The sequence below is a fragment of the Mustelus asterias genome, chromosome 4 (assembly GCF_964213995.1).
Source record: "Mustelus asterias chromosome 4, sMusAst1.hap1.1, whole genome shotgun sequence".
Classification (NCBI taxonomy): domain Eukaryota; kingdom Metazoa; phylum Chordata; class Chondrichthyes; order Carcharhiniformes; family Triakidae; genus Mustelus; species Mustelus asterias.
In genome coordinates this window covers 56,982,925-57,001,591 of record NC_135804.1, presented here as the reverse complement: position 1 = coordinate 57,001,591, position 18,667 = coordinate 56,982,925, and the positions used below count along the sequence as shown (strand labels likewise).

Sequence of the window (18,667 nt, the reverse complement as noted above, 5' to 3'; positions counted from 1 at the left end):
AGGAGGAATGTGGGTCACAGCCAAGTCCAGGTGGTGGTGGTGGTGGTGGTGAGATGGAGATGGGTAGTGGGAGCTGTGGGAGAGACACTGACCCTCTGAGCTGCCCCCCCAACTCCAGCACAGCACTCAGGACAAAACAGCACCTATTGTGCTGATTGACAGCTCGCCTCCGCATCTGATTGGTGCTGACGATTGATTGGCATGCGGACTGACGCACCCATTGGTTGGCGCTGGAGTGGGCGGGCGCAGCGGGGCGGCCTAGCGAGTGGCGCGGATTTTGGGTTGAAGCTGAGCCTGAGGCGGGGGTGAGTGTGAGGCCTAGGCCGGGCTGCGGCCGAGCCGCCTTCTCCTCCAATGTCCCTGGCTCCCTTTTCTCGTTGCGGCGAGCAGTGCGGCCCTGCGGAGCCCCAGGCTCCAGTTGGACGCCGGCATCCCGGAGCTTTCTCCTGTGAGGCCCTGAGAACCCGCTCTGGGTCCTGGAGCCGGGCGAGGCCTCTCTCCGACTGTAACACATTCCCGGCGCCGGCCACAGGCAGCACCCGAAGTTTCACCCCCCCCCCCCCCACTCAACCCCGTCCCTAACCTAATTACCCCCCCCCCCCCCCCCCATCACCGCTATACCCAGCTCCCTTCTCCTTCTGCACACCTCCTCCAAACACCCACTCTATGCCCCCCTCCCAAACCCTACCCTGGCTCTCCTTGCCCATCCCAAACCCCACTCAGCTCCTTTTGCAGACCCCAAACTCTCTTTTTCCCCCTGACTTCCCCTCGCCAACCTCCCCCAACTCCCCCCTCGCCAACCTCCCCCGACTCCCCCCTCACCAACCTCCCCCGACTCCCCCCTTGCCAACCTCCCCCCCACGCCAACCTCCCCCTCGCCAACCTCCCCTGACTCCCCCCTCGCCAACCTCCCCCCCCCCTCGCCAACCTCCCCTGACTCCCCCTCGCCAACCTCCCCCGACGACTCCTCGCCAACCTCCCCTGACTCCCCCTTGCCAACCTCCCCCTACTCCCCCTTGCCAACCTCCCACTGGCTGATCTCTGTTGCTCTCTGTTCTAGGAATGGCTCAAGAAGTAATTGATGTGGATATGCAGCCAGAAGAGGAAGCTGTGCCTACACAATTGACTCTCCATGATCCAGCTTCGAGGCCAACAGTACCTGGATTGAGTACTGCCCCCATTGGCGAGGAGGCAGGGGCACCATCTGGAACCGAAGCCCCTTCAACTGCTCACAGTGGTGGACTGGAAGCAGCGTTGCTAACCGAGGAACTTCAAAGACTGCAAGGGGCGCTGAGAACTGTGGCGCAGCACTTTTCTCTTGGGCAAAGACCTGGGCACCAGCGCAGGCAAATGAGACGGAATGGCCGTCGTCAGCTGGGAGCAAGTGCTTCCCAGAGATCTACATCATCCAGGTAACCCTGAAACTTGGTGTCCAGTGACAATTCACATAAAACCAACTAGATTTTCTAGTATTAACAAGCATTAGGTTCAGGTCAATTGCTTTTACTTCAATATTCCTTTGACCAGGTGAATAATCTAATGCTCTGGTTCTTTCAGTCTACCTTTCCACTTGGTAGCACCGCATCCATGATCCAGCTGAATGGCCAGCTATACTGTAAAAAATTGTGGTTGGATTTTGGAATCCCAATGAATTGTATTTTCATTTGACGAAATCAGGGTGCTACGTTGTACTTTTGTGTATACTCATGGGAAACTTTGTCGCACTGGTCTGTCACTGTCTAAACCCAGTAACACTTGCCACCAACTTTTTAGGCAAGGAATACTGTCGTGGGAATTGGTCATTCTGAATAACATACTTTTAATGCTCAAGTTCAGTGATTTTCCTGCTCTGGGATAGGTTGTATTTAGATTGGAAACCACCCATCTATGTTCAGCCAGTAGGCTAAAGAAGGAAGTGAGCCATGCATTTCAGAACTGCTGCTTGTCTCACCCTCTGTATATATCAGTTGTGACATTAGAAACCTGCAAACTAAAATCCTATTTCCATCCTCGTGAAAGTTCCAGGTGTATTGGGCCACTGCAGCAGTATAGGTCTGTCAGTGGTGGGATGAAGGTGGGAAATTTCACAGGTTAGGAATGTAAGCTAGGGAACATTGTAGAGATGGGTTAGGCAAGGTGCCAAGATTAATGTTCTGGAGACGTGTTCAAATCCCACTATGGCAACTGGATGAATTTAAGTTCAATCAACAAATAAATCTGGAATTAAAAGCTTGTCATTGTTAACGATTATCATGAAACTACAGGATTGTTGCAGAAGTCTACGTGGGTACCCTCCGGGTGCTCCGGTTTCCAACCACAATCCAAAGATGTGCGGGTTAGGTGGATTGGTCTGCTACAGTGATCCTAGTGTCAGGGGAATTCACAGGGGAAATAGGTCGGGTTGCAGGAATAGGACCTGGGTGGGATTGTGGTCGGTGCAGACTCGATGGGCCGAATGGCCTCCCTGTGCACTGTAGGGATTCTATGGAAGTCCACCTGGTTCACTAATGTCCTTCAGGGAGGAAATCTGCTTTCCTGTTCTGGTCTGGTGTACATATGATTCAAGATCCACAGCAATATGGTTGATTCTTAACTGCCCTCTAAAATGGCCTAGCAAGTCACCCGGGTGTATCACACTGTTTCTGAAAAGTTAAAGAATAATAAAACAGGAACAACCAATGGGGCCGTAATATATAATCAGGAGAGAATGGTCCTGGAAGTTCTTAACATTGACTCCAGACCCCATAATGTCTCATGGCCTGCTGATTATCACCAACTGCTCTCTCAGCTGATGGTACATCACCTTGACGTTGAACACTACTTGGACATAGCAAGGGCGCCAAATGTGCTCTGGCGGGGGGGAATACATCAATGTCCATCAGCTACTGACCAAGCTGGCCGAATAATGAAGGACATATCTGCCAGACATGGTATGCAGCAGGTGGTGAGAGCCAACAAGAGGGAAATATCTACTTGACTTCGTCCTCACCAATCTTCCTGTTGCAGCTATCACACTGGCATCTACCCAGCAATGTGATAAATTGCCCAGGTACACCCTGTTTACAAAAAGCAGGACAAATCCAATCCAGCCAATTACCACCCTTTTAGTTCACTCTGTTATTAACAATGGAAGTGTTGTCGATAGTGCTGTCATTGAAATCAGTGGGAATCGGAATGGGAGAAAATCTTCAATGGTTGGAATCATACCTAACACACAGAATTGTGTTTGCCAGAGGCCAAATTTCTCATGTCCAGGACATTGCTGCAAGAGTTCCTCATGGCGTTGTCCTAGACCCAATCATCTTCAGATGCTTCATCTATGACCTTCCCTACAACATAATGTTAGATCATGATTGCACAATTTGCAACTCAGTTACTGAGGCAGTGTGTGCTCACATGCAGCAATACCTGGACAAAGTTGAGGCTTGGGGTGCTAAGTAAACTTGTGCCACACAAATGCCAGGCAATAACCATCACCCCATGACATTCTAAAACATTATCCCACTGTCAACATCCTGGGGGTTACTATTGAACTGGACCAGCCATCTAAATATCGTGGCTACAGGAGCAGGTCAGAGGCTGGGAGTTCTGTAACCAGCAACTCACTATCACACGATCAAGAGTGTGATACCTTCCACTTGATTGGAATGAATGTAGCTCCAACAACACTTGAGAAGCTTGAACCATCAAAGCCCACTAGGCACTTCATCCATCAACTTGTTATTGTTTTAGACAGGACAAAAGGGGTGGGAGAGTTGCATTGCTGACTGGGGAGCACAGCACAGCTGTGTTGAGGGAGGACACATTGGAGGGATCTTGTAGTGAGGCATTACAGGTGGAGCTTAAGAATAGGAAGGGGGAAATCACAATGTTGGGAGTGTACTAAAAATCTCCCAGCAGCCTGCACGAGGCAGAGGAGCAGACAGTTCGATACTGAAAAGGTGTGAAAAAAGCAGGGTAGTTGTGGTGGGTGACTAACTTGGGATTCTCTTAAAACCAGGGGCTTGGATGGAGAACAATTTGTTAGATATGTCCAGGAGGACCTTTTGATACAGTATGTTGCCAATCCAACCGGGGATGTTTCAGTGGGAGAGTATTTTGAGCTTCGCAACCATAATTCCATAAGATTTCAGGTAGTCATGCATAAGGACAAGAGGGGCCCTCGGGTGAGGGTGCTTAATTGGGCAAGGGCCAATTACATCCAAATTAGAGAGGAACTGGGGAATGTGGGTTGGGAGCAGCTATTTGAGGGCAAATCCATGTCTGGCATGTGGGAGGCTTTTAAAGGTCAGTTGATTGAAGTGCAGGACAGGCATGTCCCCGCAAAAACGTAGGATAGAAATGGCAGGATTCGGGAACCATAAATGTCAAGGGAAATTCTCAGCTAAGGAAAAAGGAAGCATGATAGGTCAAGGCATCTGAAAACCGACAAAGCCTTTGAGGAGTAAAAAGTAGAAAGGAGCTTAAATGTGGAATTAGGAGGGCTAAAGGGGGCCATGAAATGTCTTTGGCAAACAGGGTTAAGGAGAATCCCAATGCTTTTTATGCCTATATTAGGAGCAAGAGGGTAGCAAGGGAAAGAGTAGCAAAGACAATGGAGGGAAGTTATGCGTGGAGCCATAGGAAGTGGGTGAGATTCTTAATGAATACTTTGTATCATTATTCACCAAGGAGAAGGACATGACGGGTGTTGAGGTCAGGGATAGATGTGTGAACGCTCCAGAGAATGTCAATATATTGAAGGAGGAAGTGTTGAGAATCTTAAATTGCATTAAGATAAGCAAGTCCCCGGGCCAGATGGGATCTATCTCCGGTTGCGGCGTGAGGCGAGGGAAGAAATAACTGGGGCCTTAACAGATATCTTCATATCCTCTCTGATCATAGGCGAGGTTCCAGAGGACTGGAGAATAGCCAATGTTGTTCCCTTGCTTAAAAAAGGAAGCAGGCATATTCTAGGAAATTATAGGCCAGTGAGCCTGATGTCAGAGGTGGGGAAGCTTTTGGAGAAGATACTCATAGAATCATAGAAACCCTACAGTGCAGAAGGAGGCCATTCGGCCCATCGAGTCTGCACCGACCACAATCCCACCCAGGCCCTACCCCCACATATTTACCCGCTAATCCCACTAACCTACGCATCTCAGGACTCTAAGGGGCAATTTTTAACCTGGCCAATCAACCTAACCCGCACATCTTTGGACTGTGGGAGGAAACCGGAGCACCCGGAGGAAACCCACGCAGACACGAGGAGAATGTGCAAACTCCACACAGACAGTGACCCGAGCCGGGAATTGAACCCAGGACCCTGGAGCTGTGAAGCAGCAGTGCTAACCACTGTGCTACCGTGCCGCCCTGATACTGAGAGACAGGATATATGCACATTTGGAAGAAAATGGACTAGTCACTGGCAGCATGGTTTTGTAGGGGGGAGGTCATTTCTCACCAACTTGATTGCGTTTTTTGAAGAGGTGACAAAGATAATTGATGAGGAAAGGACTGTGGATGCAGTTTATATGGACTTTAATAAGCCATTTGACAAGATCCCACATGGCAGACTGGTACAAAAACTAAAATCGCATGGGATTCTGGGTGGGCTGGCTAGATGGATACAGAACTGGCTTGGTTATAGGTTACTTCTTCACCGCACAGGATCTTCAACCGATGCTATACACTAGATACATCGATGATATTTTCTTCCTTTGGAGTCATGGTGAGCAATCACTGAAACAACTATATGATGACATCAACAAGTTTCATCCCACCATCAGACTCACCATGGACTACTCTCCGGAATCGGTTGCATTCTTAGACACACGCATCTCCATTAAGGACGGTCACCTCAGCACCTCACTGTACCGCAAGCCCACGGATAACCTCATGATGCTCCACTTCTCCAGCTTCCACCCTAAACACGTTAAAGAAGCCATCCCCTACGGACAAGCCCTCCGAATACACAGGATCTGCTCGGATGAGGAGGATCGCAACAGACACCTCCAGACGCTGAAAGATGCCCTCATAAGAACAGGATATGGCGCTCGACTCATCGATCAACAGTTCCGACGCGCCACAGCGAAAAACCGCACCGACCTCCTCAGAAGACAAACACGGGACACGGTGGACAGAGTACCCTTCGTCGTCCAGTACTTCCCCGGAGCGGAGAAGCTACGGCATCTCCTCCGGAGCCTTCAACATGTCATTGATGAAGATGAACATCTCACCAAGGCCATCCCAACACCCCCACTTCTTGCCTTCAAACAACCACGCAACCTCAAACAGACCATTGTCCGCAGCAAACTACTCAGCCTTCAGGAGAACAGTGACCACGACACCACACAACCCTGCCACAGCAACCTCTGCAAGACGTGCCGGATCATCGACACGGATGCCATCATCTCATGTGAGAACACCATCTACCAGGTACACGGTACATACTCTTGCAACTCGGCCAATATTGTCTACCTGATACGCTGCAGGAAAGGATGTCCCGAGGCATGGTACATTGGGGAAATCATGCAGACGCTACGACAACGGATGAATGAACACCGCTCGACAATCACCAGGCAAGACTGTTCTCTTCCTGTGGGGGGGCGCACTTCAGCAGTCACGGGCATTCAGCCTTGGATCTTCGGGTAAGCGTTCTCCAAGGCGGCCTTCACGACACACGACAGCGCAGAGTCGCTGAGCAGAAACTGATAGCCAAGTTCCGCACACATGAGGATGGCCTAAACCGGGATGTTGGATTTATGTCACATTATCAGTAACCCCCACAGCTTGCCTCCTGGACTTGCAGGATCTCACTAGCTGTTCTGTCTGGAGACAATACACATCTCTTTAACCTGTGTTTAATGCTCCCTCCACCCACATTGTCTGTACCTTTAAGACCTGGCTGGTTGTAGGGATTCGCATTCTAACCAGTATTCTGTAACTTGATTTTGTGTCTCTGTGCACTGTTTGAGAGCATATTTCCACTCCATCTGACGAAGGAGCAGCGCTCCGAAAGCTTATGGTATTTGCTACCAAATAAACCTGTTGGACTTTAACCTGGTGTTGTGAGACTTCTTACTTGATTATAGGAGACAGAGAGTAGCGGTGGAAAGGTGTTTTTCAGAATGGGGGTCTGTAGCTGGTGGTGTTCCACAGGAATCGGTGCTGGCTCTGATGTTTGTAGTTTATATAAATGATCTGGAGGAAAATGTGATGGGTCTGATTCGTAAGTTTGCGAATGAAGATTGGAGTTGCTGACAGTGCCAGGGATTGTCAGAGGATACAACAGGATATAGATAGGTTGGAGACTTGGGTACAGAAATGGCAAGTGGAGTTTAATCCGGACAAATATGAGGTGATGCATTTTGGAGGATCAAATTTAGGTGCGAATTATACTGTAAATGGCAGAACTCTTAGGAATATTAACATGCAGAGGGATCTGGGCATGCAGGTTCACATTTACCTAAAAGTGGCAACACAGGTGGTTAAGGTAATTAAGAAGGCAAATGGCATGCTTGCCTTCTTCAGCCGGGGCATTGAGTACAAGAGTTGGGAAATCATTTTGCAGCTATATAAAACCATGGTTAGGCTGCATTTGGAGTATTGTGTGCAGTTCTGGTCACCACACTGCCAGAAGGGCGTGGAAACTTTGGAGAGAGTGCAAAGAAGGTTCATCAGGATGTTGCCTGATCTCAAGGGTATTGGCTATGAGGAGAGGTTAAATAAACTAGGATTGTTTTCACTGGAAAGACGGAGGCTGAGGGGAGACCTGATAGAAGTCTACAAAATTATGAGAGGCATAGACAGGGTGGATAGTCAGGTTTTTTCCAAGGGTGAATGTGTCAACTACAAGGGGGCACAGATTCAAGGTGAGAGGGGGAAAGTTTAAGGGAGATGTGTGGGGGAAGTTTTTCAGGTAGAGAGTGGTGGGTGCCTGGAACGTGCTGTCAGAGGAGGTGGTGGAAGCAGGCACATTTGCAACATTTAAGAGGCATTTGGATAATACATGAATAGGGAGGGAATAGAGGGATACGGACCGAGTAAGGGCAGAAGGATTTTTCTTTAGTTTTGTTAGGGCATCATGATCGGTACAGGCTTGGAGGGCCGAAGGGCCTGTTCCTGTGCTGTACCTTTCCTTGTTCTTGTTAAACATTCACTCCCTCCACCTCTGATGCACAGTGGTAGCAGTCTGTATCATATACAAGATGCAGTACAGAATTTAAAAAGACTCCTTTGACATCACTTTCCAAGCCTACAATCTCTACCAGCTAGAAGAGCAAGTGCAGCAGGTGCGGAGGAACACCACCTGCAAGTTTCCGTGCAATGGACATGTCACCTTGAATTGGAATGATATTACTGCTCCTTCACTGACTCTGGATCAAAATCTTAGAACTCCCTCCTGCCACCACGATGAATGTACCTCTACCAAATGGACATTAGTGGTTCAGGGAGCTGGTTCGCCGCCATCTTCTCGAGAGAAATAGCAATGGGCACTAAATGCAGGCCTAGCCAGTAATACATCAGAATGGGGGAAAATAAATGCAAGTGTCACTGGAAATGCCAACATTTATTGTGATACATTTTTTAAAAAATTCATTCTTAGAACGTGAACATTGCTGACTCGGACAGTATTTATTGCCTGCCCCTAATTGCCCTTCAGTGGGTGGGTGATGAACCGCTGCAGACCATGTAGTGTAGATGCACTTGTGTTTTTCTTTTGTAACAATTTGATACACCTGGGTGGCTTGCTAGGCCATTTCAGAGTCATCTGCATTGCTGTAGATTTGGAGATATCAGGAGGCCGGACTGGGAAGGGAAGGCAGACTTCCTCTCCTGAAGAACATGAGTAAATAAGCTGGGTTTTTATGACAGTTTGGTAGTTTCATGATTGTTAATGGGACTCGCATTTTATTTCAGATTTGAATCAATTAAATTTTGATTAATTTAATTCTTCCAGCTGCTTTGTCGGGTTTAAACTTGTGACCTCAGACGTCAAGGCATCAGATTATTAGTTCAGTAGCCTTTCCATTCTGTTACCTTTCCCAGGAATGATTTTTTTTAAAAAGAAGCAACGGCACTGGGACTCTGCTGTTTGGGCAGATTGCAACTGACTGGTACATGGTGGAAGAGCATTTTGCTGCGAGAGTGCTGCATGTTAATGCATTGTGATCCTGCATACAGAGCAAGTGGCCTTGTAACTCTTTGAGCTCCCAAATGGCAGGTAAACCCTTTCCGTTGCTGTGAAGGTCAAAAAATGTAACTGCACCAGTTTAGTAGTAGTTGAATTGAGGCTCCTGTGAAAAAGCTGGTAACGCTTTTATCCCCTGTTGGCATCTGGTGAGCATGGAATGTAACCTATGTGCAACTTTCTTAATTCCAGGTCTGGAGCGCTGGACAACTACTTCCGGGTTAACAGGCAGCAACGCACAGAATCAGCCAGGTTAGCAGCCGAATATGGGGAAGATGAGATGAGCAGTGAAGATTCAAGTACCGATCTGAGCACTGATATCAGTGAGTCTGAGGAGAGTGGCAGCACCACAGAGATAGAGGATGAGTATGAGGGCGATGAGTCTGCAGCAGCTTCGTCGGGTGAGTAAGTTATTTTCACTTAAGTGTCATGAAGACTCACCAGTTTCACCAACTTATTGTAGCAGAATCAACCCAAATGTATAAATTCTACTTGCATCTTTGAGGGTTTCATATGCCTCTAACTTTCTTCCGTGTTACCGTTCTCTGATATGCTGGTTCCTGCATTGAGTGCAGGATCAGGAATTGGTATAGTTGGTTGGATAGAACTTTGCTTTTGATGTCCTGCATCCACCAATGCAGCAGCTCAAGGATATCTGGATCAGAGAGGTGAGAGCCAAGTGTTGCAGCTAAACTGAGTGTACGCGTGACATGCCACCTTGCAAGTGTAGCAACAAGCTCACCACATATCTGCTACATCGGCTATTATTGCTTTCAACTTGTGAAAGGTGACATATATATGAATATTTAATTGAAGAATGAATGGGGATTCAATTCACACTTTAAAATGCAATTTGCTTTAATCTACTTGAAGTACTTGGTGGATGACTTGTGATAATACACTAACATGAAAAAAATTCAAACACACTTCAAAGCCAATTGAATATCAAAACTAACTACACCTGACCTAGCACTAACCACGGTTTGATTATTCCAAGGTCATGCTTTCAACAGTTAAGTTAATAGGATGTTTCATCCTTTTGGCATACTTTTGAATTAAGAGTATTAAAGTTATCTCTCTTTTTTTTCAGTATTTATGCCCTTCAGCTACCTTTTTAGACTCGTATCATTTACCATGTCTATCTTGTAGCTGGCTTCCACTAGGGAAGATGCAAGTCTCTGATGAGCCCTTTTCAATATCTGCACATATCTTTTGTATTGTAATACAGTATTCCCAAGTTTTTTGATTATTAGAAACATAGAAAATAGGAGGAGGGGTAGGTAATTTGGCTCTTCGAGCCTGTCCCACTATTCTGTATGATCATGGCTGATCCTCTATCAACGTCATACTCTAGTTCTCTCCCCATACCCCTTTACGCCTTTAGAGTCTAGAAATCTATTCCCTCCTTCAATATATTCAGTGGCTTGGCTTCCACAGTCTTCTGTGATAGAGAATTCCACAGGTTAACCACTCTAATTTGTCTGTAAGCTGCTGTAAGACCACCTGGGGATGTTAAAGGAACTGTTATAATGCAGGATTAGTGTATTTTGCAAGTGATGTCATATCCTGAGAGTGAATTTGTATAAAATGTTAATGTTAAAACCTCAGCAGATGCGGCTTAGTTTTGTTGTATTAAAGTGAATTCTGTAGTTCAGTTTTCCCCAAAACAAATGGCATTTACTTGGGCATTTAATAATGATGGTGTGGAAGTGTTTTGCAGTACGTTTCAATGGTGAGTGATCAATGGGTGCTGGCAAATGCTTATTTTTGTGCCTATTCATGGCCCTGTTGACACTCCCACTTCTTTGTACACACAAAGTTTTGTCATAAGTATTCTGTACTTTTGCAGCCCCTGCTACTGCTCCCATTCTGGTCAACCCCATACCAGCTCAGGATGTCGAGGCTGAAGATGTGCAGTCTGCACACCTGCAGGTAGGGCATTTCAGAAATTATAATTGTCTTATCCCATGAACAACCTCAAATCTCCGTTATGCATTATAACTCATTTAGATCTGGTTGGAAGGGTTCAATGGCAATTAACTGGGAACAGTTAATCGGGAATGAGCATTCTTGAATTCTCAAAAATGAGAGATTAACAGATACTTTTGTTCAATGAAGATATGAAGGAATATGGAATCAAGGTGGGAAAATGAAGTTAAGATTTAGATCAACCACGATAGGGCTGCTTGTGTTGTGTGAGATCAGTTCTGATGTTAGGTACTCCCACTTGGCGACCTATTGGTGATGAACCGTTATCTCCAAGTATGTGTATAGTATATGGTGGCTTAATATCTTAGCATATTGACATTCCTGTAACAAACATTGTTCCCTCTATTCTACATCATTGTACAGCAACAAAAGCATTGCTGCCCACTTCAAGTATTTGCTCCCCCGATAAAGTAATTAGACGGAGCATTGGTCACAAAATGCAAAGACATAAATTTGCATAATTAACAGCAATATTTTGCGGATTGAGTAAAATCGATGGTACGCTGAGTGGCACCTTTTTATGGAGTGGTTTGCAAGGCCTGTGTATTTGAGTGTGTGCAGGCAAACTGAAAGGTGGAATGGGAAGAGGGAAGTCAATTTCAGGGTGGGGGTGTAATGCAGTGAACAATATCTGACGGAGCTTTTAACTTGAGGCTTAAGGTGTCAGCTGTGGCTCATTCTTGCCTCTGATGCACAAGTTTGTGGTTTCAAGTCTTACTCCAGAGACTTGAGCACAAAACCTAGTTTCAAGGGTAAGTGGACACAGGGTGGGATTTTCTGGCCGTGCTCGTCCCAAGACCGGAAAATCTTGCCCGAGGTCAATGGACCTTTGCATGGTCCGTGTCCCGCCCACTGCGATTCCCATGGCAAGCGAGTTGGGAAAATTCCGCCCGTGGTCTTTTGCTGTGCTTCATTGCTATTCAGTTTAGTTTTGTTGCAATTGGCAACATGCTTCAAGCTTGAAATAAAATGATTTTTATTTAATCTTGGGTGCATTAATAAAAGAAACAGTGGTGGAAAATTCATAGATTACTTTGAACTTTGGGTCAATCAACTGTTAGCATGGGTTTACGGTTGTAATGACTGCTACTGAGAATTAAACATGATATGGTTACTGCTGTACTGTATCAGTTACCTATTCTTCCCATAGTGCGTTTCAAAAGTTAAAAGACTGATTCAATATGTTAATTGTTGAAGGACATTATAGAGCAGAAAGCAAGCCATGGGAATTTGCTTGAAACTGGTCTCTTTAGGTCTTTGCTTGTTCCAACTTGAGTGAGGTGTACCACTGGAACAAGCACTTGAAGCAGCTACTGTTAGTCCTCTTGCATCCCAGCAGAAGCATCACATTGTTGTAATTTCAGGACTGCCATTAAAATGTTCAGGGAAGTTGAGAAACATAAGTGACAGTTTTGAATAGTGATAAAGCTTGTGGAGGTTTAGGAGTATTTTCTCATTTAATGAGCCAGCAATAATCATGCCCATGGAGTGTCACATGTATAATTAGAACATTGGGAAAGTATTCTCCAGCATTCTGTGTCACACTTCATCTAAGAGAGAATAAAATAGGTCTGTAATGGAGGTTCAGCAGGGTCTTCATAAATAACTGAATAATGCTTTATCTTTAGGAAAGCCTGACTTCGCACTCCGAAGACACTTTAAATGTGAAAGAAGATGCAGCAAGCATCAAAGCCACTGACACAGTCTCTGAAGATGAAGCGTATTCATGCCCAATCTGCTTTGAGCCATGCACTAATGGAGGGCACCATCTTGCTACTCTGCATTGTGGCCACCTCTTCGGCTCTACCTGCATCTACCAGTGGCTGAGGGGAGGAGGAGGAAAATGTCCACAGGTAACTTGGTGGCATGCTTTCGGGGGATCAAAATCGACAATTCGTATTTTTATTAGAATTTCATTGTAACGAGAACTGCTCATGTGAATTGAACCACCTCGGATGAAGTTGGGATTGGTTAATATCATTTTTGTTCTATAGGTTTGCTGAATTTCAGCAAGAGGGATGAATGTATGGAACAGTTTAATGATCTTTGAAATGAGGTCTGAAGGTCACCCATAATCTCCCCTAAAGCCCTAAATAGATCTGCTGCTCAACTTAATTTAGTGTCCACCAAAACTTTGGGATGTTTCAAGTGGAGTGAAAACATTTTGGAATTGTTTAAATGTTCTTTTTCAAAAAGAGATGCAAAGAGTTTCGATTTTGTTTTATGGTGTGCATGGCCTTTGTTCTATGACAGAGGAAGCAAAGTTCATCCGAGAATCTCTCAACAACAGTGAAAATGTCACTGGCATTATGCCAATATTTGACATTGCATGGAATTACCTGGGGTATACAGCACAGACAATGGCCATTTCAGCTCAGTCAGTCCATGCCAGTGTTAATGTTACATTTCAGCCTCTTCCTGCCTTTACTCATCCAAGCCTATCAACATAACCTTTTTTCTCCCTTCTCCTTCATGTACTTGTCTAATCCCCCCTTCAAATGCATCTGCATTACTCGCTTCAATGTCTATGGTAGTGAATTCCCCCTTTCTCCCATTCTAATAGTAAAGAAGTTTCTTCTGAATTCACAATTTGATTTGTTGGTGACTACTTTCCATTGCCTCTAGTTTTGTTCTTCCCCACAAGTGAAAACATTTTCTCTGTTAAAACCTGTCATAGAACAAAGAACAATACAGCACAGGAACAGGCCCTTCGGCCCTCCAACCCCGCGCCGCTCCCTGGTCCAAACTAGACCATTCTTTTGTATCCCTCCATTCCCACTCCGTTCATGTGGTTATCTAGATAAGTCTTAAACGTTCCCAGTGTGTCCGCCTCCACCACCTTGCCCGGCAGCGCATTCCAGGCCCCCACCACCCTCTGTGTAAACTGATATCCGTGTTAAATCTACCCCCCCCCCCCCCCTCACCTTGAACCTATGACCCCTCGTGAACGTCACCACCGACCTGGGAAAAAGCTTCCCACCGTTCACCCTATCTATGCCTTTCATAATTTTATACACCTCTATTACGTCTCCCCTCATCCTCCATCTTTCCAGTGAGAACAACCCCAGTTTACCCAATCTCTCCTCATAACTAAGCCCCTCCATACCAGGCAACATCCTGGTAAACCTCCTCTGCACTCTCTCTAAAGCCTCCACGTCCTTCTGGTAGTGTGGCAACTGGTCATAATTTTAAAGAACTCTAATCAGGTCATCCCTTATCGTTTCTTGAAGAAAATTTTAGCCCCGCCTGTTCATCCTCTCCTGATAAGTATACCCCCGCATTCCTGGCACTATCCTAGTAAATGTTTTTTTGAACCCTCTCCAGTTCCTCTATCTCTTTTATGAAATTGAGACGGGGCTTTGGGGACAAGGATTTGTGATGTTCCCCAATACAATTAGATGGTTCATTATTTTTCCTCATATGGAAAATTGCACCTGCTTTATAAGTGAACGAGAATCGTGTTTGTCTTTTACAGTGTAATAAGAAAGCTAAGCGGTCAGATGTGGTGTTGGTGTATGCCCCAACAGTGAAAGTTGTGGACACCAGTGAGCAGGAACGATTGAAGAGGTACACAAATGATGTGAACATACTTGTGACTCACATTTTTTGAAGTTTCACACTTATAAAATAGCAAAAGAGTGCCTAACTTCTGTGGAGGAACCATGAAAAAAAAAGGACTTTTGTCTTATTGGTGTCCTTTGCGCTGATCAGGTCACAAAACTGAAAAGGGAAAATTCAGATATTGGAGAGAGCACAGGGCAGCTGAATGTGAATGATAATAAGAAAGCGGATCAGTGGGAAAAGATTATTAAAGTTCAGAATCTACAGCCAAGATGTGGACACAGTAATCTAATAGTTATGTAACTGGACTAGTTTTTAGTTTGAAAAATCAGTAACTAAAAAAAATCAGATATTGATTAAGTGACATTAAAGTTCTGGATTGTTGTTATAAACTCTGTCAGGGAAGGAAATCTGCCTACGTGTAACTCCAATCCCACCCAAATTAAATTGACTCTGAGATGAACTACTCTTTGAAGTGATTTAGCAAACCTCTCTGCCATCGCTACCTTTTCAGGATCGGTGACTGCCACTTTATGTATGTTAGATTTTGTGTATATTATGTTTATGTCACTGCAGTTTCATAGAGATGGGATAATCAATGCTGATCTTGCCAGAGGTGCTCATGTCCTAAATATGAACCAAAATAAAGCCTGGGGAGATGGTTAAGGGAGTAACAACTCCTGCCCGCCCCGGCTTCTTGCAGCCAGGTCCTCATTTGCTTAAAGCAGAAGTCAGCTGCAACCTCATTAAGGGCAGACATCTCCAAGTTGTGCAAATGCATCCTGGCTCCCACCATAATAGTAACAGCCACAGACTGCTTGGCAGAGGAAGTAGCCTAAAATACTAGCTCCAGCAAATTTACTTACGCCCTTTTCCCCGGTGTATTGTCAGAAACCAATTGCATTTGATTGGAGTGATGAGAAAGCTCTAAAGATTCACTTCTAGCTATTCTCCCACAAGTGCTCAAAGGAATTTAAACAGAAAGCAATTTTCAGAAAGCTCTCTGTTTTTGTTTTATACTGTGACCTTCTCGGACATGTTTCTAAAATTCCTTTTTGCGTGTCCTCTCAAAACCTTGGAAAGAAAGGAAAAGAAAATATGCAAAATGTCAATGAATGCTTGTTAATTCTAATTTAACTCTTAGTGGGAATGCTGCTGTAAAATATTGTGGCTCTCTTCTGTACCCTACAAAGTATTGGCCTGAGAATGTGGCAAGATACCCTGATCCCAATGCTTCAACTTTATTGCTGTGAATATCATTCCTATGGCTATTAGAGGTAAACCTGGAGGAGTCTGCCCTCCATTCGCCATTTGACGCACAGCAGATGACTTCATCAGGTATCAGATGTCACCTGAATGAAAGGGTTTCTGACTCTAGCCCTGCTCCAGGATCTTGAGCAGGTAATCCAGGCTGAGGGAGTGCTGCACCATCCTTTCTTTTGATAAGCTCTAATCCAAGGCCTCATCTGCCTTCACAGGTGGACATAAAAAAACTCTTGGTGCTAAATCAAAGAGAAATTGGGGAATTCAATCCTCGCTCTCTCTTCCCCCCCCCCCCCCCCGACTCCTCTTCCCCTCCCCCACCCCGGCACTCAAGTGACTTGTTGACTATTTATCCCTCTGATACCATCATTGAAACCAATGATCTGATGGTTATTACATGGCTGTTTGTATGAGCTTGCTGTGTGCAGATTGGTTGCCATTTTCCCTACGTTTGTGGTAATGTTTCAAAAAGTACTTTGTGGACTATAAAGCACTTTGAGATCCTAAGACTGTGGTCGGACTATGGAAATGTGAGTTTGTTTGTTCTCACTGAGAATGAAATGTTGGACGTCCATTATTATTTTGTGAAGTTTATATGTTTTCATTTATTTTTGAGAAATCTTTGAGTTTTGTCCCTTTTGCCTTCACTTTGACCTCTTTCTCCTGGGCAGTGATCTGGAGAAGGAGCAGATGAAGCGTCGGAAAGCAGAGCTTGAGTCTGCGCAGTGTCGTCTCCAACTGCAGTTCTTGACAGACGAGTGCAGCAAGTTACGTAAACAGCTGCAGGTAAGGATTAATTTGCTATAAATCCTCATAAATAACTGCAGAAAATGGGTTTCTTACAATTGACTTTACCAGCAGGATTTCTGGAATTGAGGTTGCAGTTCTGGTTAATATGCAGGCCTAGAATTCTGTCAGTTGGTGTGAGGTTGGGTAGGTGTTGATGTTTGTAGTCTTTTCATTTCTGAAGTTGGAGCTGTTTGATAACGGAATAACATTTTCTATTTCTCAAGTAGTGTGATTCTACATTGGGTCTGTATTTCTAATCTGCAAGACTCAGTATACTTCTAATCTTGCTCTAATTGAGTCAGAAACCTTCACACTTAGTTCACAGCTTGTGCTTGACAGTGAGCTATGATTAGAGATCATTTGCTTCTAATCTGTTAGTACATATAGAGCCGAGACTGGCATTGTCTGGCGCTTAAGACTATTCTGTTTGCCAGGTGTTCTCTGAACTTGATGTGTGGCACTGTTGAGTGGTGATCTCCTGATAATTCTGTTCTGTAATATAGGGGCTGAGTCCAAATGTGAGATTGACTCCTATGTTTGCTGCAGAAACGTTTACCTTAACCCAGCAACAGATTCACAGGGAACCAAAAAATTGCGTTGGTGATGGTTCATTGCAGGTCCAGTTCTGCATACTTAATTCAACTGGAGGAAAGAGGAATGCAACTCTGGTTCACTCACTCTTGTAATATAAAAATACCTTTGAATTTTGCTGCCATTATCTCCATGCTTCCCACTGTCAGACTGAACCTCAATTCTTGCCGGTCTCCAACATGAGAGGTTTAGCCAAATTTTTTCTTGCCTGGTTAGGTTGCCTCTAGAAAATGCATTGAATATGAATAACTAGATGGTGTTGTATTAATTCTTGTACCTCATCAACAGTTGTATGTCAGCAATTATATTTGTAGACACAAACAGATCAAATTAGTCAAATAATGACCAAATGCTGAATTGGCCAACGTTCTTCATTTAAAAAAATTCCATTATGCTTTGGATTCTTAGCTGTGTGCGTCGCATGCATGTATTTAACTTGATTTCGAATTGGTTCTGTGGTCCTGGCGCTCCACATCGGGCTGGCCCCATGGTCCAGGCGCTCTACGGATGTAGATACTGGTGTTGGATTGGCTGGACGTGTGTCATGTGCAAAAGAGAGTAGGCACCCAGTCCAGATTCAGTGCTGGCATCTGCAACTTTATTTTGTCCTTGACTATACAATTTTCTGCAGGAATATGAAAAGAGAATAAGTGGTCAATTTCTCAAATGCTCTGGGGAAATTACTCTATACCATAAAGGAAATGGAGCGGCCTATGGAGATTGTTGTAGCCCATTACTCAGTGGACCAATATTTTGTGGGCAGTTGCAAAAGGGCAATGCCACTAAGATTTAGCGGGCTCAAGAGTGTAGATTCCTCATTTCCAGTGTCAGTTTGACGGAATCTCTGGAATCCAGTAACAACAGGACATTTAGTGGTAGGCTAATCAGATTGAAGAATTCTCAGACAGGCAATATCACCATTTAATTCATTACACAGAAAACAAATGGATTTAAGGGAGAAGCATCAATATGATAACAAAACTTCTTTAGAGTGTTATTTAATTAAAAATCTGCAATTTTTGAAAAACTGTCCTGATTAAATAAGGGTCAACATTTCTATTGCTATTTTAACAGTGACAATAGCACACGTGTAGTTCAAGTTCACAATAAATCAGTGATTTCTAATGATTCTATTTGCAAAGATTGCATTCGCGTACCCTAAAGAGAATCAGAATATCACTGACAGCAACATCCAGATTTCTGCATTTAACTGTATGTGCAAATGCCAGACGTTGCTGTCAGTTTTTGTTGACAGCTCCTACATTATGACTACCAGAAATTCTGGACTCCAATTGGCAGCTA

The 18,667-nt window shown here is 44.8% G+C and overlaps 1 protein-coding gene across 4 annotated transcripts in view; it reads left to right on the top strand.

The window, feature by feature from the left end:
* The first annotated feature begins 226 nt into the window (after positions 1–226).
* rfwd3 (ring finger and WD repeat domain 3) overlaps positions 227–18,667 on the top strand; it is a 33,784-nt gene continuing 15,343 nt past the window's right edge. For 2 of the 4 annotated variants that reach the window (XM_078211088.1, XM_078211085.1), the window contains exons 1-7: positions 227–305; positions 1,061–1,412; positions 9,365–9,573; positions 11,022–11,104; positions 12,790–13,014; positions 14,637–14,728; positions 16,657–16,771. In XM_078211088.1, the coding sequence (XP_078067214.1) occupies positions 1,063–1,412; positions 9,365–9,573; positions 11,022–11,104; positions 12,790–13,014; positions 14,637–14,728; positions 16,657–16,771 (1,074 nt within the window). In that variant the 5' untranslated portion in view covers positions 227–305; positions 1,061–1,062. Of the gene's footprint in view, positions 449–1,060; positions 1,413–9,364; positions 9,574–11,021; positions 11,105–12,789; positions 13,015–14,636; positions 14,729–16,656; positions 16,772–18,667 lie in introns of all 4 variants that reach the window. The other 2 variants (XM_078211089.1, XM_078211087.1) reach the window with 2 other exon arrangements.